This window comes from Oxyura jamaicensis, chromosome 1 (genome assembly GCF_011077185.1).
Source record: "Oxyura jamaicensis isolate SHBP4307 breed ruddy duck chromosome 1, BPBGC_Ojam_1.0, whole genome shotgun sequence".
NCBI lineage: Eukaryota > Metazoa > Chordata > Aves > Anseriformes > Anatidae > Oxyura > Oxyura jamaicensis.
In genome coordinates, this window is record NC_048893.1 from 186,110,322 (window position 1) to 186,131,698 (window position 21,377).

Sequence of the window (21,377 nt, forward strand, 5' to 3'; positions counted from 1 at the left end):
TGCGGTGGAAGTGTTTATGTGGCTGGGTTCAGATTTTTATCTGCTATTTATGAATCAAGGCACATCCACAGATTCAGAACAAAAAACTGTAGGTATGGGCTCACATCATTGCTGCTGCTGCTCTGCAGTTTCCTTCTGGTTTCGTTCTGTACCTTCCTCTATGGTTGTTCTGCTGCATTGTTTTTGCTCAACTTGTTTGAATAACTAATATACAAGACCTCCCTCATGATCTTCTCCATATGCCTCTAGATACACCAGATTAATTACACTTTGATAGTTGTGAAATACTAGGAATGAACTCTTCTCTAAAAGAAGACTTCAACTATTTGAAGGTTTAATGTGACATATTTTCATTCCTGCATCTTCTCTTCCATTTGGTGTCATAGCCTATGCTCAAACTAGACACAGTTACTCCAGTCATTCTCAGTTCCTGCCAGATGTCAGCCTAATAAAGGTGCATAATCTCATCAATTAATGTAGCTGGAACCTTGGGTGTAGTAATACAGGCAGGATATCTTGGTTTACTAAAACAAGTCTTTGTTGCAGTTAATAAATTTGAGTGAAGACCAGTCTGTACTGAGCTATTTTTATCCTGGCTCTGCGTAGCTGCTAAATAACACGTATTCCACCTGGCTGAAGCCAGTTTTGGGGTTCTAGCTCATTTTCTTCACAGTGCCTTTAGATGATCCCCTGATTGCCTGTGTGATGCTTGCTGTCCAGAAGCAGGAGCGACCAGCTGCCTGGGTGCTGGAGCAGAGCTGAATTCTTTTCTTTCAAGTACTCCAGCCATTGCTACGTCAAGTGCTTTCTTGAAGATGTGCTCTGAAGAACCAGTGAAACAAGTGTATGGTGTTGCAGTCGTGCAAATGGTGGGGAAACGATGATGGTGCTGTGCTCAGCAGCACAACTCAAAGACCTATAGCACAGAAGACGTTTACAAGTGGGCAAAAATCATCAGTTTGTTGCAGGGCACGCGGAGAACCAGTTCCCCGTGCTATAAAAGCAGGACCTCACAGGGGAATGCCAACAAATTCAAAAGCAAGCCACAAGAATTCCCTTCTGCATTGGTTTCCACCCCCCTCCACCCCCATCTCTGTTTATTGAGAAGTGAACCTTCAGGGTTTTGAACCACATGAAAGCAGCCTAGAAAAAGTATTTCTCCATGCTGCTTTGGTGCTGTGAAGCCTTCTGTAAGCGTTTGGTTCCACTTTGCCAGGAACTTCCATGCGGCACGTCAGCGTTAGGAGCAGCTGGAGGTAGAGAACCTGCTGTTGCAGGTCCCGTTCTGTATTTGCAGGTGCTCAGGGAAGGGGCTGTCACCTTCTGGGCCTGGACCACCTCCTTCAGGAGGAGAAGGACACTCGGAGCCGCAGCACAGGCTGTGCACAGCTCGGGTGCCGAAGGTAGCGCTGCCTTCTGGATTCCTGGGAAGGTCAGCACGTCCTGCTGCCTGCTCAGCATCTCCAGGAATGCTATTTTGGGCAATTAGCAACCCTTCGTGCTTTACAGGAACTGAAGAATACCATTAAGGGACATTTTCTTTCCTTCCCCTCATGGAGGGGAGCGGCTGTGCCCCCGAGCAGGCTGCTGCTTGCTGAGCGTGAACTCGGTTGTCCCCTGCCTGGGCCAAACAGCTACAGCTGGAGCATTAGCACCATGTCGAGGGGAGGCCAGTTATGTCGCTTCCAGCTGGGCATAAAATTTAATTATTTTCCTATGTCCTCCAGCCTTGGAACAGGACCATGGCTCACCACAAGGCAAAACCCTGAGTCAGCCTGCCAAGGTGCCACCAACCCTCCTTGTACGCAATTTCTCGAGGTCGTGAGCGTGGGAGAACCCCTGCTACTAGACCCCAGTTCTGAATTGTTTTTCCACTTTCACACTGGAAGTTTTGTGGTTTCCCAGTCTGGGAAGAGCCTTGGTGGAACTAATTCTGAACCCCTCCTTTTTTTTAATTTCTTTTTTGACACTGAGAGAGACCGTGGCAGCTAATGGTTAGGAGCTCTTACAGCTGGGAAGGTCTCAGTTCTGACAGGAAAGTGATGACTGGTACCAGCGAGGGAAGCACAGTAAGGACAGTGCCCCTGCTAAAGCAGGATCTGGCTGGGTGAGCAGCACGGTGTTTGGTGCTTGTTGGGAGGAGGACAGTCGGGTCCCAGGGCTGCTAGCACCAGGCTCAGCCATCCATAGCAAACCTGTTTTAACTGAAGGGGTGTTACTCCTGATGAAATACCTACCTGCCTTGAAAATTGGATGCAGTTTTTAAGGATGAAAATCATGATCGTGACTGCTGAGGTTCTCCTTTGGTTTCTCAGCACCCAAGCTGTCCACACAGCTGAAGCTGCTGTGTGCTCGGCATGGAAGGACCAGCAGCCTGAGCTGGGGAGAGGCAGAGGCATCTTCCCCCACCTGCCTGGCTCGTTGGGTTTAAAGGCTCTGGGTTGCTCCCTGTTTCCCTCTGTTCGGTGGTTTTTGTGCGCTCGCTGTCTAAAGTCAGGCTTACCCACTCATCCTGCCCACGTGCTCAGCTCTCAAGGCTTAATTGCTTTTTGTAATTGCGGGTAACTCCCTCCTCTATTCCAAACATCTCTCTCCCGTGCTTGTTGCAGTGGCTGTTCTCGCTTTGGGGAAAATAAAGGATTTGCTTTTCATGTAAAAATAGCCTTATTATTTCCATGCACAAGTAGCAATTGGGGCAGGCGTGTTTCCAGCTCCGCGTGGAGATGGGGCTGGAGAGTGAAACCCTCCGTTCCAAAAATGGGCTGGAACCAGCGGCAGATCTGGATGTGCCGAGCAAACTGAACTGTCTGGGAGAGAAGTGGGATCCCTTTTTTGGGTGCATCTCGCTGGTATTCCTGCACTGGGGAGGGGCACCGACATAACGAACGCCTCGCTCTGTTGAGTTAGTTTCATGCTTAGGTTAGTTTCATGCTTTTTCTCATAATCATTTTTCAGTAGTAGTGTTTTTTTTTTTTTTTTTAATAAAAGGTTAAAAAGGAAAATTTCTCAGGGCATAATCTTGAAAACGCAGCTGAGCATCGTGCCTGTCACTGTCGGCGCTCGGAGTATCTGAGAGGAAGGGATGTTCGCAGGAGCAGGCTGTATTATTCCACAAACTTGTGCTCGGCTGGGTACTGAGTAAATAAACAGGCAATGTGCAAATCTTGGATAATGTTGCTCTGTGCTTGTTTAGACAGTCCAGCTGCACTTTGGATTTTGTTCTCTGCGCTAGCTGTCTTCTGAGTCTCTCCTGGCCCGCTGCCATCTATTTCTTGGTTTATGTGAATGCGATAGAGATCTTTTTCATCTTCGTGTTGCGCTAGTTGATGTTTTTACTTCCTCCAGTTGTATTTTAGAGGTCTGTTTAACGCTTTTAAAAACTAGCGAGCTCGAATTTTCCCTTTATCTTCACAAAAGTCACCACAGCAGTCAGAAAAAAAAGCCCAGAAAGGGAATTACAGGCACCGTTAAAAATGTTCCTTCAGAGCAGAAAAGCAGCTTTAACATGAATCAAAAACTCTGCTCTGTTTTGGAGTTGCAAAAGCTCTTTTATTCACCAGAGAACTGTTAAAGCTAGTCATTTTTGGCATAGTATCGGTCAGGGAAGCGTGACAAAGTGCAGTGGAATGCACCGAGCTGTGATCCAGCTCATAGTGGTATATGACTGGAGCGTATGGAGCATTGCAGGAAGTCTGGGGGGGGCGGGGAGGCCTTTGCATTTCATCAGCTACTGAGGAGCTGCGTTCTCCTCCCTCAGACCCCACCTGCAACAACAGGGGGTCCCTCGGATGCTCCAGGTCAGGAGACAAAACGTGAGAAGTCTGCACGAGCTCAGTTACAGAATCACAGAATCATTTAGGTTGGAGGAGACCTCCAAGATCGAGTCCAACCTCTGACCTAACACTAACAGTCCCCACTAAACCATATCCCTAAGCTCTACATCTAAACGTCTTTTAAAGACCTCCAGGGATGGGGACTCAACCACTTCCCTGGGCAGCCTATTCCAGTGAATAACAACCCGTTCAGTAAAGAAGTTCTTCCTAATATCCAACCTAAACCTCCCCTGGCACAACTTTAGCTCATTCCCCCTCATCCTGTCACCAGGCACGTGGGAGAACAGACCAACCCCCACCTCGCTACAGCCTCCTTTCAGGTACCTGTAGAGTGCAATAAGGTCACCCCTGAGCCTCCTCTTCTCCAGGCTAAACAGTCCCAGCTCCCTCAGCCGCTCCTCGTAAGCCTTGTTCTCCAGACCCTTCACCAGCTTTGTTGTTGTGCCTTGAGCTGGGAAAGCTGGGAAGAGCAACGTGTCGCAGATTGCAGACCCACTGTGCCTATCCTGAGTGGCACTGCATCCCCAGCCGCACCGTGCTGGAAGATTCCTGTGCTCCAGTGCTGTCTTCTTGGAAATCAGGAGTGAAATCCCCACTGATTTCCTCAGGCCAGAGCCTTGCTTCTTACTTGGAGCAGTGAGAGTCCTCCCGTCGCACTAGTACACGCATACCAAGTCTGCTTAATTGGAATTAGGTTTTGGTACAGATTTTAGCCTTACATGGAAATCTGTTCAAATTCATTTGCTATCTGTAGCTCGGATTTCAGATTACACAGTTAATTACCAGCTGTAGCTATGCTTAATAACCAGTTAAGATGTTCCTCTCTTCTGAAGTGTTCTGATATTTCCCTCCTTTAAATTACGATGTCAATGCCCACAGAGTTTTTCAAGCACTTGTAATGGTGTGTGAGAACATGATGGTACCTTTCCAGGCTGACCAGGGTCTTTGCTTTAAGACCTGCACGTTAGAAACTGGGGGAAGTTTGATGTGGTACTGATCATGTTACCCACGGAAGTGGCTAACAGGAGTTTGCCTTCACCTGCGCTTTCACATTTGCAACGCAGAGAAAATAAAAGGTGATGATTTTTAGTGTTTTTATTGTTCTGTGTGGATATCTGCCATTCTGCTTAATACTCTTCAATATATATCAAGGATCTATTGAGAACGTGGCTAAATGTGTGGAGCAGGAGTAATAGTAAATAAAGTAATGAACAGTAAATAAAAATAAATACGTAGTCGGCTGGTGGCATGTCCCGAGTGCTTTGTTTGTGAAGGAATGCAGAAGTTGGTGGGCAGATAGATCACTTGGATGTGAGCACTGTAACTCTGATTTAAAGCCCATTTGGCATTTATGGCATAGATCCTGTATAAAATGTAGGTGTCAGGTTGTTACGGGAAGCGATGGGGTGCGTGTGGAACCAGTGTGACTATGTTACTGCTTTCTTTGCAGGGCAGTTCTTCATGTGGACTGTTAAATGTCTCAGATATTGCACATTCTGCAATATAAATCCTACAAGTTTTAGTTGTACAAGTTGCCTAAATTCAGGTTTCCCCAGGTGCACCTGTATTTGTATGTGCATGCATACTCTAAGCTCGCTTATCCCTGGCTTCTGCAGTTGGTCTCTGAAGGTGGTTACCGAGAAGCTTGATTTACAATGAACTGTTACCTTGATGATTTTAAGAGGTGATGGATGCCTTGAAGAAAAGGAGCCGGCAGATGCAATGCTAATTACGAGAAGTGAGTGCTGACCTTGGAAGCGAAGTGTGATTTTGGGCGCTGCTGTTCGGGGATCAGAAATCTGTAATCCCACACCTTGCCGCATCACCAACTGCAGTGCTCACAGAGGCAGGAGCCCGCAGTAAGACACGTGGTGGAAGTGAGGAAAGAGCCTTTCTCTGGGGCTGTACAGATCACTGCAGGGTGACCCCTTGGAGCTGACTGTGTTTTGATGGCTGGGTTCACACACGCCAGAGACCACCTCCCAGTGTCACTGCCGTGGGTGCTAAGCTTCGCCTGGGACTTGGCGTGCTCGGGAAGTGGGAGCGCAGCTCTCTGCCTGAACGCGCAGTGCGGGGCGATGCGGCACCTGCTTAGCAGTACGTGGCAGCACACACACAGGGTGGAAAGCAGTAGGAGCACGGCTCCACCCAACTCTCCTTGGGGAAATTGAAGGATATGGGACTTGGTCAACTAACCAGGTGCAAAGTAAGCAAAGGTGTCAGCACCGAGCTTCTTGCTGGAAGGAGCTGTTTGTTTGTGGGCTTGAGCCTATTCGGACTTCAGCTGTGGAGGAAGGATAAGGGGAACCATGTCCTCTGCTCAGCTTTCCTTCATCTCTTTCCTTCCAGTTCAGCAGAATCAAATTCAGACCTCTTAGAGTTCAAAATACTGTATTTTCCCAAGAAATAGAGTTGTTATGGAATAGGTCCAATATCTCCTAGAGTCAGTGCTGCAGGGTTTTTATTGGCTTGATACAGTGAGGTTTTTTTTTCCTTCCTCCTGTGGTTTAAAATCTTCTAACGTGTTGATTTATATCCTGTCGTGTAAGACTGTTTCCCCTTGGCTATATCTTTTTCAGATGATCAAATGTAGCTTTGAGAAATGCCCTGTTGTTGCCTTGAAATATTAGGTGATAACTGCATGGCTAAGAGAGGGATTAGCTTGTTAAACCTAACATGACACCGACACACAAAAGACTGCAATTAAGTACTTTCTTAAGGCAACAGAGAAGGGAAAAAAAAGAAGTTTCATGGTCTGATACCACAAGTTTATCCATTTGGCTGGTGTGACGGAAGGAGAGGAGTCCCTAGGCTGTGGCCCCAGAAGAGCTGCCCTCGGCTGCTGCTGGAGCTGCTGCTCTTCTGCTCCATCCTCCCTGTCTGGTTCCCGCAAGCTGTGCTGGCACCGTGTTCGCAGAGCTGAGCGGGGACTGCCCGGGGAACCAGTACAGGTTACAAATAACGTTTGGGTTCTGTGGGAGAGACATGAGCTCAACTGGGGGGGAAGGCAAGGGGCATAGAGAGGAGTAGGGAAGCTGAGAGCTGCCTTCCTTGGCTGTCAACCATCATCAGAAGAGATGGTGAGAGCAGCTCAGCCTGTGCTCACATGCTCTCCTCCTTCCAGCTGTGCTCACCAGGTGCCTCTGCTTTGTGCTGCCTCTTCTTACTCCTCTCCTTGCCCAGGTTTTACTGCCCTAGCTGAGCTGATGCTTGAGTTAACTCCTGCTCACTTGGGTCCAAATGAGCTGAATTAGCTCCAACAGCTAAATTGTAGGGCTCTGCAAACCCACTGGCTGACAGCGAGGGGGCTGCCATGTGGTCAGGTGAGAGGCAGTAGGTTTTTGCCAACACAGTTGCAGCTGGAAGATAATCAGTGACAGTATACTAAGTCACCGGTGCTGAGTATGCCCCTAGTAGCGCCATGGGCATCTTTCACATTGCTGTGGTTGATTTTGCTGATATCAGGTTTGTGAGGAGATGACATTAAAGGGATGGCCTTGTGGAGGATCTTGGAAGAGGATTTCTTTTCTCACAACAGCCTTTACATGTAAATGGAGCAGAGCCGGAAAGATGATTCTTCAGTACTACGTGTGACTACTGCGTGTGTCTCAATTACTGAAGTGTGCCACTTCCTCACCTGCAGCCAACAGAAATATCATCCAGGTGAAATGAGTAACACTGCTGCTAAGGAAATACAAGATTAAAAGGACAATTTACATAGGTTATTGTAGAAGCATGGAAAGAAAGGGATTTATGCTTGCAGAAGATATTTTGGAATAACGCAGTGAAGAATTATGCAGTAAAAGCAAAGCCAGGTAACAATTCCTATTAGTCCTGTTCAATATTATTTATTTCCCTCACTACTCTCCTGTGTTTCACCAGACTTGGGTGTCTGCTTACACAGTTCCTCTAGGCCATCAGTGACACTGTTGCTTTGTGCATTGCACTCTGTGGAGCAGAAGCAGCCTTTCCTTTTCTTCCCACTCCTTGTCTGTTTTGGGGACCCTGGTGGGCACTTCTCCCTCCCCCAGCAGCTCTGGAGCTGACGAAGATGCAGCTGCTCTCTTGGGCGAATTGTTTGCCTCTCCTGGAATCTCGTCCCGGTCAGTTATGTGCTAAGAATGTGAATAATGCTGCTGCGGCTGCTTTACATGTAAAAAGACTGACCTTAAGATATTTTATCCAGCTGGGGTTTTTCTTTCTTTTTCTTTTTTTCCCTCTAGCTCTGTTAGAGGTGAATTTTATCTTGTGGCTGCAGAAAGCTGCAGTGGCTAGTAGTCAGACAGCACATTTAGCACAAAGGGGTGTTTTTGTAGTCTTAAAAATGATGAGTAGTCAGTGGTGCTGAGCAGTTCTTGCTTTTGGACCTGTAGTTGTGAGTGTGTATTTGAGTTAAGGAAACTACGCAGAGACCTCTGGAAAATGTCCGATGAGATCCTTAGTGCTGTGGGGTTGGAGTGTATTGTAATACAAAGTTGAGTATATTGATTAAAATCTTAAAAGCTAGGTTCCTTTTCCATATATTTGAATGAGAATTTAAAAGGGGAAAGAATTCCAATTAAAAATCCAAGTTGCCAGCAAATTTTAAAATACTGTTAACATGTCAGAATCCCAGCATACATCTTCCTCCTCTTCGAACAGCGAACGCGCCAAGCTGTCTTGCCTAACACACATTGTGTGTGTGTGTGCTGAAAAATATTAGGAATCTCCAGATAAAACCCAGATGTTTCTCCAGTCACGTGAGCCGTGCTGCGTTGGACTGTGAGGCTGGGAGACGCAGCCTCCGTTTGCCTCCCAGCGGGGCAACATTTCTGGGATTATTTCTTTTCTCTCCAAACGTGCGTTACTGCTGGGTGTCAGCTGGGGTCCCCCTGTGGTGTAAATCCTGTCTTTATATAAATTTTTCTTGCCTTGGAGAAGAGTTTGTAAACAGCACTTGAGAGTCGTCGTGTTTTAAAACTGAATAAAACGATGTGAAGTTACAAGAAAGGGAGGGGGAAGAGATATTGCTCTTTAAATGTTAAAATCTTATTAAATATAAGAAAACTTGTCACGCCTTAGGCAGGCAGCGCTGGGTAAATCTGTCAGGCACAAGGATGGGTGCAAAATGCAGTTAGTCGAGGTGGGTACAGAGGAGTGCTGTCAGCACCACTAACATTTCAGATCCGCAGCACCACGTGAGTTTCTAGGGAGCAGCTGGCTGTGGCAGCGCCAAAAGCTCGTCCAGTCCCTGACACAGTTCTCTTCTGTGCTTTGGGGCTTTGTTCCTGGACAACAAAGCTCATAACTCATCTCACTGACTCGGAATACCTACTTTATAAGTCCCTTGTACCCGATTTTACTAAGAAATCATGTGCAAACTCTGAATATTTGTAAAAATCTTTTATTCATAATTCACTATGTATGTATCTGTATAGTAGAAGGAAGGAGCAATGAGATCCACTCATTTTAGTGTCTGTGGCCACTGAAGAGAAATGCTTGGATGCACAAATATCATTGTAAATGTAGTGCCAGACAAATGCATTTTGGGCTAACACGAGCAATAAAATTAGCAAACACATCACTTGCTGCTAATGAAGGGGAATAAGCTCATCATGAAACCTTCACTGAGCTGCTATTCTATCCAGCTTGATTTACTTGCCCTGAGAGGGTAAAAAAAATAATAAAAAAGTGCTGTCTTGGGAAGAAAAAAAGGGACGTGGGAGCTATTGGGAAGGAGCTGTGGTGTCATTGACAGCTCGGTACGTCAAAATTGGGGCTGGGGGAGCACAGGGATGCCTGCTGCTCTTGCAGCAGATGTGCCTGGTGGTTGATAGTCGGTGTGAAATACTAAGGGTACAAAACTGCCCACCTGGGAGAGAGAACCCGGGGGAAAAGGAGTCCAAGAGGTAGTAGCTTTTTTTAAATAGCAGCTGGCCTTTGCACAGCAAGATGCTGCTTTTGCAGGAACTGCCATCTTAATGCATCCTGAGTGACTGTAGCTGTTCTGTGGGGACTGGGCTGCTGCTTGGTGTTTTTATTTAGGACTGCATGCCCTGAGCCTTGGGGCACTTCTCAGACCCCCTGAGCATGGAGCAGCAGACACCACTTTTTATTCACACGAGTTTGTGAAACTGTAGTGGAATTGATAAATTCCTGAGGGCAACTTTTAACATTCCCCCCCCCCCGTAACTTATTTTGGTTCTTTGCTGGGTGCTGTCGTATTTCTTTATTTCCTCAAATTGGCCTTTAATACCCAGGTTGGTGCTAATGGCAGCACTGCTGGCAGTAGTGGGGCCAGGGCCAAAGTAGGTGAGGAGCAGGTAGTGTGGCTGACTTCTGCCCTTTCCCCAGCCCTGGCTGCACTGGCGAAATGCACAGTACATCTCCCGCTCTTCTGGTGCTGTAAGTACCCCTCAGTGTATCAGAAAAGCAATAGAAAAATGTTTCCTGTTTTTCTTCTCAAGCTGAATTTTTTCCTTAAATTGACCTTCTGGATCCACTATTGTTTTCTGGATGTAAATCCAGAGGGAGGTTTCAAATGGCAAAAGAGGATTTGAAGATTCTTGCACCACGTGTGTCTTTCTCCTAGTTATAAAAGGCTATACAGCCTGATTTTTGTCTGCTGATGGCTTTTGGCAATCCCTGGCAGTCCTCTCAGTGCTGCTGCCAACAGGACTGAGGCCTCTTTCAGCCTCGGCTCACCTGCAGCAAACTGTTAGGGGAAAAGAGGTGGAAGGCGGGGATGGGAGGTGCTGAGTTCAAGGCTCTAACAAACTTCAGGCAGAACAGAGAGGGCTGGTAGCAAGCTCTCTGCTGCCATGGCCTTGGGTTCTCTGCCCTATACAAAGGATTTGGAGCAGAGTGCTGGATGGGCAATGCTTGTTCTTTGAGTCCCAGGTGCAAGCCTCAGAGCTGGCTTGGTGTTGGATGCAGTGTCAAAAGGGGGTGGCATGTGTGGTGGCACCTTACTTATCCAGAAGTGTGACTAGGACCTTAGAAGGGGTTTTCACACTGCGATATACATGGTAACACGTCATGGTCTGGGACAACTTGTGTGCTTATACTTCAGTTTACTTTCTAATTACCCTACGTTTCCTTTCCTTCAGAGGTCAGGAGCCTCTAGTTGTCGTGTTACATTTGCCACCCCAAAAAGCATCAAGGGGTGGTGGCTTGGCATGGCTCCTGGCAGTGGGAGAAGCTCCACAGCCTCTCTGGTTGCTGTAGGGCGTGTGCCTGAGGCCTTGAGTGACAGAGCAGTGGTCATCACTGTGAAGGCTGCTGGTCAGGAGGGACAGGAGTGAGCTGGAGCTGAGAGCCTGCTGCAGACCCTGCCCAGAAGGTGGGAAGTTCCCTGTTCCTGTCCCCAAAGTGTTTGGGGAAAGTAATGCCTTAGAAAAGGTGCTGTGTGCACACGTGTGCATGTATACAATGTGCATGAAGCAAGTAGGATCTTCCATGCCACTCTGTAACATAAACCTGCTGATGCAGTCACTTATAAAGGCTGCTCAGATAACATAATGTGGCCTGAGACTGTAGGATTTCTGATTTAGCACCTAACAACACTCTTGGTTTGAGTTCCTTCTGATCCAGTGCTGAGTAAAGATCAGGAGAGATTTGTAGATCCTTGTGTGTTGGTGAACCGGTCATGGGTCACTTGGTTAGGCTGAACTCTGAATAGTTTAAATAGCTCTCCAAAGAGCAGGCTTAGAGTAATGAGGAACAGCTATGGCTGGACATGTAATTGTTCTGGTTTAAATTAGAAATCTCTTCTAGGGTAGAACTCTTCTCTTGTATATGTAGGGCTCAGTGCAGTGCAGGAGGCTCTGGGTGCCATCACAGCAGAAAGGATTTGGGGCAGATAAAGGTCCCCCTTCCACCCACACCTGCCTCCTGCTCGGGACACAGCAGCTCAGCTCTGTTCCTGCTTCCCGGCCTGTTTGCCAAGAAGAGGGGGAAAAAAAGCTTTTGATTATTCTCACTCCCTTTTCATTGCCGTTAATGCCGTGGTCGCTTTCCTTGCCTGATGTTGGTGGTTCTTTCATGGCAGTTGGGCTTCATGCGGCATGCAGATTGGTTTCTTGGGGCAGGACCTTTTCGGTTCCCTGCAGGCCTTCCCCTTTCCAAGTCCTTTCCGTGCTACCAGAAATGCTGTACTAAATGTAAGTGTAAATTACTTGTCTGATGGGTGACAGAAAAGCCTTATTTCTTCATGAAAAAACGTGTAGTGTCTTTTAAAGTGTCTTAAAGCCTCTCAAAGGGCTCCCAGGCTTACCTGACAGTAGATGAATATCAACAAACTCAACGTATGTGCACGCATTATACAATGTGCCCAAGTGTCTGTACATAAACACACGCTCCGAGACATTAACAGGAGCTGTCTGATTAAATCTGATAGGATTTGAGAATTGACACCGCGGTACGTGTGCGTTTTCTCTTGAAACAGATTGAATCTCTTTAATAGTTGAGCAGAGCTCCTTGAAGTGTTTACATGTGCGCTCTTTGTCTGGAGATGCCTTGTTATAAATACTCCGTTTTACAAGCATTTGTTTGGAAGTATGTTGGGCAGCCATGCTTGGTGCACTTCCAAATGTCTTAACTTGGGGACCTTGGGCTGGCTGAGAGCCTGAAGCTCGTATCTCTCCTGCTCACACAAAGAGCCATGTTTGCCCAGCTCGCGGAGCGCGAGGGCCGCAGCGTGAAATGGCGGCCACCTCACACAGCCAGTGGCCAGGAGCTGGGGGGGGAGCAAGCCCCATGGTGCAGGTAAAACAGCAGTGTTGTTACGTGCTGCTACCTGATGCAACCTGCACTGTTTAAAAAAAAAGTATTTGGATGCAGTTGCTGTCTTCTGAGGCACCTGCTAGGGAGCTATATTGTTTTTCCAGTTACTGTCTTCAGCTCTTGTTGCTTTCCTTTTATTTATTTATTTTCTATAGAATCACTTTGGCTGGAAAAAAAACTCTACAATCATCAAGTGCAACCATTGACCTAGCACTGCCAAGTCTTTCACTAAACCACGTCCCTAAGCGCCACGTCCACCCATCTCCTGAATCCCTCCAGGGACAGTGACTCAACTGCTTCCCTGGGCAGCCTGTTCCAATGCCTCACAACCCTTTCAGTGAAGAAATGTTTCCCAATACCCAACCTAAACCTCCCCTGGTGCAACTTGAAGCCATTCCCTCTTGTCATATTTGTGAGAAGAGGCCGACCCCCAGCTCCCCACGCCTCCCTTTCAGGTAGTTGTAGAGAGCAATAAGCTCTCCCCTGAGCCTCCTCTTCTCCAGACATAAACACCCCCAGTGCCCTCAGCCGCTCCTCACAGGACTTGTGATCCAGGCCCTTCACCAGCTTCGTAGCCCTTCTCTGGACACGTTCCAGGGCCTCGATGTCCTTCTTGTAGTGAGGGGCCCAAAGCTGAACACAGCACTGGAGGTGCAGCCTCACCAGAGCTGAGTACAGGGGGACGAGCACCTCCCTGCTCCTGCTGGCCACACCATTTCTGCCAGCCAGGATGCCGTTGGCCTTCTTGGCCACCTGAGCACACTGCTGGCACACAGTCAGCTGGCCATCAACCAATACCCCAGGGCCCTTCTCACAGGGCAGTTTTCGAACCACTCTTCCCCCAGCCTGTAGCATGGCATGGGGTTGTTGTACCCTAGGTGCAGGACCCAGCACTTAGCCTTCTTCAACCTCAACAATCTTATCTCTTGCCCTTTCTAAGTTGTTGAGGATGTTTTGCTGATTGTTCTTTTTAAGTGTACCCTGCTGTTAAGTCTATAGATCAGTGTTTTTTTTTTTCTTTTTTGTTTTTTTTTCATTTGGAACAAGTTAACCAGCTTTGATTAGTCATGATCTTAAGGAAAAACAGCTGGGGAAAAAAACAGTGGAGAAATGTCGTGATGACTGTCTTATTTCTTCTTCTTCTGTAATAGTTCTGAAAGAACGTTGTGTATTAGCTGTAGGGCTAGTAAAATACAGAAACTAACTACTACAAAAACTTGATACATTTCAAATGTTTTTATTTGTCTTGTTTGTATTTTAATCTTCCAGTGTTGTTTTAAATCTGGAAAGATGCTGGAAACATTTTGAACGGCTGTTATTTTGATCATCAAAAGATGCTTCTCAATCTCCTCATTACTTTTGTTTAATTTTACCTCATTCCTTCCATTAGCCACAGTAAATGTGCCGTGTCCTGTGGCTTAGAGGATAAAGGTAATCTTCCAGAGCTGGTTTCTGGTGGTGGCAACACAAGGGTTTCTATCCTGGGACCCAGGAGTATTGACACATTAGCTATCCAACATCTTTTTTTACCTCCTACTCCAGGCTGAATCTTTTGGGCATATTTCCTTCCTTGAATTCAGGAACACAAAGGGGAGAGGCCTGCAAGCAAGGTCTACAAGCCATGATTAAAGCCCTAAGCTCAAACTCCCTGTGCTGAAATTACCAAAGACAAAGAATGGCTTTACCTCAAGGGTAACTTCACCACCGTGTGCATCTCACCTAGAGCGCTGTGTGCAGCTTTTGGCAAAAACCTCGTTGCAGTCTGACCCTTGTTGATACAGAGAAGGGTCACTGCAGCGATAAGGAGAACGAAGAGCCTGTTTTACAAGAGAAAGCCAAAGGAATGTGGTCTGTTCAGCCCAGGAGGCCAAACAGCAGCCCTGAGGATGAAGGGGGCTCCGTGTCGATAAGAGCAGAGCTGTTGAAGTTCAGTTCCCTCTGCCTTTAGTTTAGATTGTCTTTAACTGACCGTGCATAGTAAGAGGAGCCTATATCGCCTCGGGTGTCTGGAATATTTTAATTAGGATTTTAGTTACACATAGGGATTTGTGGGCAAGATGGAGCCCCTCGTACTGGCAACCTGAAGTCAAGCAAAACAGTAGGTGAAGTGCTCGACTAGAGAATAATTACAGCTAGGGAATATTAAAAAATACAACTTTCTATTCTGTGGGGCTGCAGTAATCCCAACGAGGTGTATTGTACACATCGTTTCCTGAATTTTCTCAGGTTTTGCATGTTTAAAATCATGAATGAAATTTCCTACAATGGCGGACTATCTCTGAAAGGGTCGTAATCAATTCTGGATCATCTCTTCTGGCATGAGCCTTAGTTTTCTCCCTTCCGGAGGGAACCTGTATCTGTTTCCTGCATCTGTTGCCCATCCTCCGTTGTGAATGGAAAGCGAGCAATTAATTTTTTTTGTTGTTGTTAGCAATTAATCGCCCTTGCCAAATCTTTGGAGGACCTATTGTCTCCTTCAGACACAATGTTCTTGGGAAAAAGTCTTTGCTTATTGTAACCTCTTGTGCAATCTTCCCTTGGATGATAAATCCATCTTGGCAACTGGGAGCTTTCTGAATGAAAAATGTTGCTGGACAACCCTGGAGTACAGCAAGAACGCCTGCCGCTGCCAGCGCTGGTGGAGTACAGCCAGGCAGGAGGGTAAAACGGGGAAAGCCTTTCACGTTGCCTCCGGGGCGAGAGGGAGCCCGTAAGTGCACACATCCAGCTAGCTGTTTACCATCAAACAAGGATTTTCCCTGGTGAGCAACTGAGCCTCAAAGGTGCCTTTCCTTCTAGCAACATCTTGAAACGTCTTGGCGAGCTGCCTTCCACCGGAGCAGGGATGGGGAAACTGCTGAGCGTGTCGACCGTGCAGCTCTCTGCTGTAGGCACTGGCTGGGGAGCAGCCCCTCTCCCCTTTTCCTCTGCGAACCCACAAAACTGGGATTTTGCAGAGTTGCCTCAGTCTGCAAAAACAGAGTCCCTACATCGGTGTTCTTGGCCTGACACTGCTTTTCCATCTGATCTGTCCAGAACCATAGCTGCCCGCTGAAACCTCGTTTTCAATAGTGCAGCTGTCACGTTAATTATAAAATTAGAGGTATTTGTAAAAACACGCTTTCCCATTGTAGGTTTTTCACTTTTTTTTTTTTTTTTTTTCTCTCCACCAACAGCTAGCAGGATCTGGAAGCAAAAAGGTGCCTAAACTCCCTGCATAGAGATGTTTGAATCCTCCGAAGGGAATACACAGAATGCAAAGAATGAGCCAGGGCCGGGACCGCTCTGTTCCCTCGCGGTTTGTGCGCGCTGCCAGGGGCTTGTGTTCTGCTTGGAGCCTGACAGCTGGCCGCGGGCTGAGCCCAACGCAGCCAGCGGGCAGCTTTCTCCAACCACGCTGCGGCTGACAGCGTTTGGCCTGGTGAAAAGGAAACAAGAAGGGACAGAGGGCCTGATGCAGTACCTTGCGCTTAATGGAAATCTCTGTCGACCTCAGTGGGAACTGGACTTGATCCTGTGCCTGCTTGAATGTTTTGGCGTTGGATACGGTTCCAAGTGCATCTTTTTTTTTTTTTTTTTTTCCCGTGTCTTATTTCTGGTCTCCTCCTCCTCCTGTTTCTAAAATGCACTCACCTTAGGGTGGTGTAACATCAAGGCTGTCCTGGCTGCAGCAATGTACCTGTGCACGTTTATCCTTGCCCAGCATCTGTCCTGTTGTTTTCCCCTTCTTTCTATCACCTACAGGAGCAGTTTGCAACTTGGCGTTGATTCCTCTCCTTCTTGAGCCCATTGTGCTGCTTCTCACAAACATTCTCCATCTGACTCAAGCCTCTGCCCTCAGCCTCCAGCTCTCCCACGAGTGTAATTGCTGACACTGTTAAATCCATCTTCTGCATTCCTTCCCCTACCTTAAACCAGGCTTTATATCGATTTCCATAAATTCCTGTTATATTTCTTTTTGGTCACTCTCTGTTTGCTGAGAGGTGACGCGAGGCTTTGGGGAAGCAGTGTCACAAACAAGGGTTATTTGTCTCGTGCTTTTCTTGGGCTGGAGAGGCCAAAGCTATGGGATTTGGGGAACACGGGTGTGCTTTTGAACCACACCTTACATTACCACTGGAAAAACATGAGCAAGGGCTAAGCAAACAGGGTGGGCAACGAGGAGATGCTTCTGAGAGCGGTCTTGCGGGGACAAGAGGCTGAAAACTGGGGTCCAGGACTTCTGTCTGCACAGAGGGCTTGCAGGGGCGAGGTTGTCAGTGACACATCTGCTGCTCCCGAGCTCTTACCAGCTCTCTTAGGTTATCATACAGCCCTGAGATGTCCTGGGCTTTTCCCCTCCCGTTGTTCCCCCAGAAGTTCACATCTGAAGCCCCATCACGTCTGTAGAAGGCTGGACGTGCAGCTTTGAGTGGAGCCATTTCAATGCTGCTGTTCCGGCAGTAGCATTGGCAAAAGATGAGAACAGTAGTGCCAGCGTAGGGGAAAAGTTTGGTTTTTGTGATAGTATCATTATGGTGGTGATACAGGCAAACCTACTTGAGGCTCTTTGAATTCTGTAGTAGTAATACCCTTAAGAGGGGGAGAAGTGCATTGTGTGGGCTGCTTTAGTAATCATTTAGACAGTTGTTTACCAAGCATGTATTCTCTTGGTACCCCGTCGTAGACAAAACCAAAACAGACAACATGGAATCCAGCACACGGACCTCTCAGTTTTGCACATTGAGCACATCTGATTTAGGAACGTGGTCTTGGGGTCCAAAGCAAGATCCAGCTGGTGTAAATGGGCAGAGCGTGCTCGCAGCCCAGAGTCCCTCGACGGTAAGAGTGCTGAGCACTGGGATGTGAATTTGCTAATGCTTTAGAAATGTATCCAGAAGAAGAAGGAAAAAAAAAAAGGAAAAATAACATTGTGGGAAATTCTTTCCTTCATACATAATAGTTTTTGTTGATTTAAAATTGCCCTTAGTAATGTGTTGATGCCAGTGAAATAATTCAGCTATAGGAAATGTGAAACCAACTATTGCCTTTCTATGAATTATGAGTCATAAATTGTATGAAAAATATGCAAACTTGCTGTAGTTATTCCCCGAGCAGAACCTCTGAGTAATGGAGCAAATACTGCCGTTTTGGGGGGAGTGGGAGGGGGCTGAGCTAAGCGGAGCGAAATGCCAAGTGCCAGCACGTGGCTCCGTGCAGAGTGTGAATTGGTGTCATCTGAGATGCTCCCCTCCTGCTAATAGCGTGCTGCACCACGCGCAGTTTGCGGAAGCCAAATTGTTCTCTGCTCCAGACGACCTGGAAAAGGGGCATGTGTGCCGGGGCTACCTGCGTGCTGTGCCCCCGGGAGAGCTGAGTGCCTGTGCCAAGCCAGCCTCACATCTGCAAGCCAAGAAGGCACCGACTCCATCTGATTCAGCGCCCGTGGGCAGGTTGCAGTGACAGCATTCCCCTAAAAATGGCAATAAAGAGGCAAGATGGTAGGATACTGGCAGGCAAGTCCTTGATGGTGACATATATTTCATCCAACTTCAGCCAACTAAGAGCTAGGAGTCTGGTTCAAATTAGTCCTCTGATCTTCTGTCACTGAAGGTCAGTTTATCTTCTGTGAGATCTATTTTATCAATTGCTTTCTGGAGTAACTATGGCAAGGTTCTCAGCAACTACTATAAGCTAGCTAATCTAGCTGAGATGGCTGAAGTTCAGTGAGATGAATTCAGCATTTGAGCTCTGGATTTCAGTTTCCCCATAATCTCAGAAAAAAAACGTACAGCCTTGAGAGGATTTGTGAATTTTACTTTACAGCCAGAGGCTCGAGTCATTGTTGAAATCTATTCCATATACCTAAGCCATAAGTAAATGTATAAACAAATGGCAGGAGAGTGAATTCCTGGCTGTAGACCAGGGGACACTAATAGTGTTGTGATGGAGCAGGTCAACTAGAGTATTCATTTTTGTCCCGGTTTTAGTTTTGGGGTTGTGTCTGGCACCACATTATTTTTGCAGTCTTTCCCTATTGACCCTAAATGGGGCCAGGATTTGCTCAGGAGAAAATCTTGCAGCATTTACTGAAGTTTGAAGTTGTGCTTACTGCATGGAGACATGCAGGTGTGGCTGAGATGCTCTCAAATACCAAAAGCTGAGTAGTTCACTCTGTTTCACCCTAACTCAAACTACACTGCCTTTCCCAGATCTGACCCAAGTTTATTTTAAGGATTCTTAAAGTTCAGGTTTCAGTTTGATACTTCTTGAGTTAGGAGAATGTGGGTAGGTGGAGTTACTTTTTTAATTTTTGAGTTGTATAAAGCACACAGATGTTCTCAAAATACGAGTCCATGTGGCTTCAGGCAGCTGTTATCTGGTGGGAGTTACAAAGCGTTCCTATAAATGTAAGAAAGCTTGCTGCTTTCTAGCCTGCAGTGCTTGGGTTTGGTCTGAGTGCGATTCAGCTCTTGTTTGGTTTGTGCAGGAGATGGCTGTCCGAGCACTGAAGCAGACGGGTAGCAGGAGTATTGAAGCAGCTCTGGAGTACATCAGCAAGATGGGCTACTTGGATCCTAGAAACGAACAGATAGTGCGCGTAATTAAGCAGACCTCACCAGGTAAGCATGAACTTTTCTTTAAGTTGTGTTCTTTTTTGCAAATAAGCTGGTTTTCAAAGACTGGTTGGAAGAAGAAGGGGATCAGCAGTATTTCATAGCAGTCTTGTAGGAGGCCGGTTACATGAAGATTACACTGCAAGCTGAACACTGCTCACTTGCATCACAGCAGCTGTCCATGTGCACCTCGTACTCCACCTTCCTAACTCAAAGCTAGTTATCCTTCAGTGCAGGTCATCTCAACCATCCCAAATTCACCAGAAGGTAAAAGCTTGTACGTAGGTATTCGCTGTGAGCTGTGAGATAGGTCACTGCCCAGGAACTCGTTCATGTTAACATCCGTGTAAGTACACAGTGGAAACACCTCAGGCCAAGATGGCAGACGCTGGCTACTCATCCTTACTAGTCTACTTCAGCTCTGTTTCACGTAAATTAAACAGGAGGATTTGGGCTCTGCATGTGCCTGATCACAAACATCAGACCACAGCAGACAAAAGGCCTCCGAAGGTTGTTTCCATTCAGATATTAGGGCTTGTGGCATGTCAGAGTGCTTTTGATCTGTGATGGGGTTACATTCTAGTTCAAATAGTTTTACTTTTCTCTTCTTTCACTTTCAAAAGGTGGCCAAGTAGACAAATAACCCACCCTCTGGCTGGCTGAGCCTGCACAATTACACTGTACTGTTATGTGCTGCAGAGGGGTTAGTGGGAGGAGGGCTGGGTGTGTTGGGGAGCTGCTGTCACGAGCGTGTTCTGTTGGACATGCTCAGCTGCTCTTTCTACCAGCCTTAGTCATTTCCTAGAGTTTTACCCTGTAGGATGGCCACCTGACAAAAGTAGCAGTTCTGGCCAGGTTTGGTATTTGGACAGCTTTTCTATAATACATGCACAAATGTGGCCTCAACTGTGCCTTAAGAGGAGTTAAAGTAACAGAATTTGTGAACTATATTTTGCTTTATATTATAAAGGCTTTATTCCTTCAAGTAAGTGAAAGAACACACCTAGTCCTAAAGAACGGACTTTTCTTTTGAAAGGGTTGAAAAATATTTCCAGGCAGCAGTTTTAATTGCTCAGTTGTTTTGTGTTTGTTTTTGCTTTCTTAATGTTCCAATGCATGCAACTGTTTTGAGTACTTAACCTTTTGAGACAGATATCTGCATTTACTTTTAGAGTACCTAAAACACAAAAGTTAAATATCAAACAATTAATGTTTACTTGCTTGAGGTGCAGTAGAATCATATTAATTTGTTTGGTGTTGTATTGTTTGTGCTGGGATAGCACAGGTCTCCTGCACTTGATTTGGATCTTGTCATGCTATCTGGTAACGTTTCATTTGCAGTTTGAGAATTTAAAACTTTATGAGTTGCACATTTTGGTCTATGGAAATAGATTTTCAAATTACTCATTTTAGTCCTGCTTTAACTTTAATAGTAAAGCTAACAAGCGTTTTAGCATACTGGCAAGATTTAAATCATCTGCAGCTATTACCTTAAAGGAGGTACAATTACCTTAATCTAACATTAGATGTATCTAATATATCGAAAATGGTAGTTATCTAAGTATCTACAATTACCTTAAAGCAGGCTATGGTGAGATGGGGGTGGTGCTCTTCCCAACACCAAGTGACGAGGGGAAATGACCTCAGGTTGTGCCAGGGGAGGTTTAGGTTGGATATTAGGAAACATTGCTTTACTGAAAGGGTTGTGAGGCATTGGAACAGGCTGCTCAAGGAAGTGATTGAGTCACCATCCCTGGAGATCTTCAAGAAACGTGCAGATTTGGAGCTCAGTAGCATGGGTCAGTGGTGGACTTCAGTGTAGTAGGTTAAAGGTTGGACTAGATGGTCTTAGAGGTCTTCTCTAAGCTGAATGATTCTATTATTCTATGTTTGGTATCTTCACAATTACAAGTATTGCTCAGTCAGACCAGAGCAGACTCACTGGTACACAGATCTAGGAGGCGGAGGTCAGACCTCTCTCGACATCAGTGAGATGAGCACAGCTGAAGTATGCGTCCCAGAGGAGGGCAGGCGTTGCTGCTGCTTGCCTTCATGGCTTCCGACAAAGTCAGTGTGTCCTGAGGCTCAGTGTGAATCCTCTTGACAGAGATGACGAATGGGTGATATGGCTGGCTCCCATGTCCAGACCAGAGCTGCCACTTCTTGGGATGCTTTGCATTGCCAC

The 21,377-nt window shown here is 46.6% G+C and overlaps 1 protein-coding gene across 3 annotated transcripts in view; it reads left to right on the forward strand.

Moving 5' to 3' along the window:
* The window catches only part of LATS2 (large tumor suppressor kinase 2), a 46,572-nt gene that overhangs the window by 12,804 nt on the left and 12,391 nt on the right, over positions 1-21,377 (forward strand). For 2 of the 3 annotated variants that reach the window (XM_035326371.1, XM_035326367.1), the window contains exon 3: positions 19,066-19,198. In XM_035326371.1, the coding sequence (XP_035182262.1) occupies positions 19,066-19,198 (133 nt within the window). Of the gene's footprint in view, positions 1-14,517; positions 14,523-19,035; positions 19,199-21,377 lie in introns of those variants that run through there. The other variant, XM_035326378.1, reaches the window with a different exon arrangement.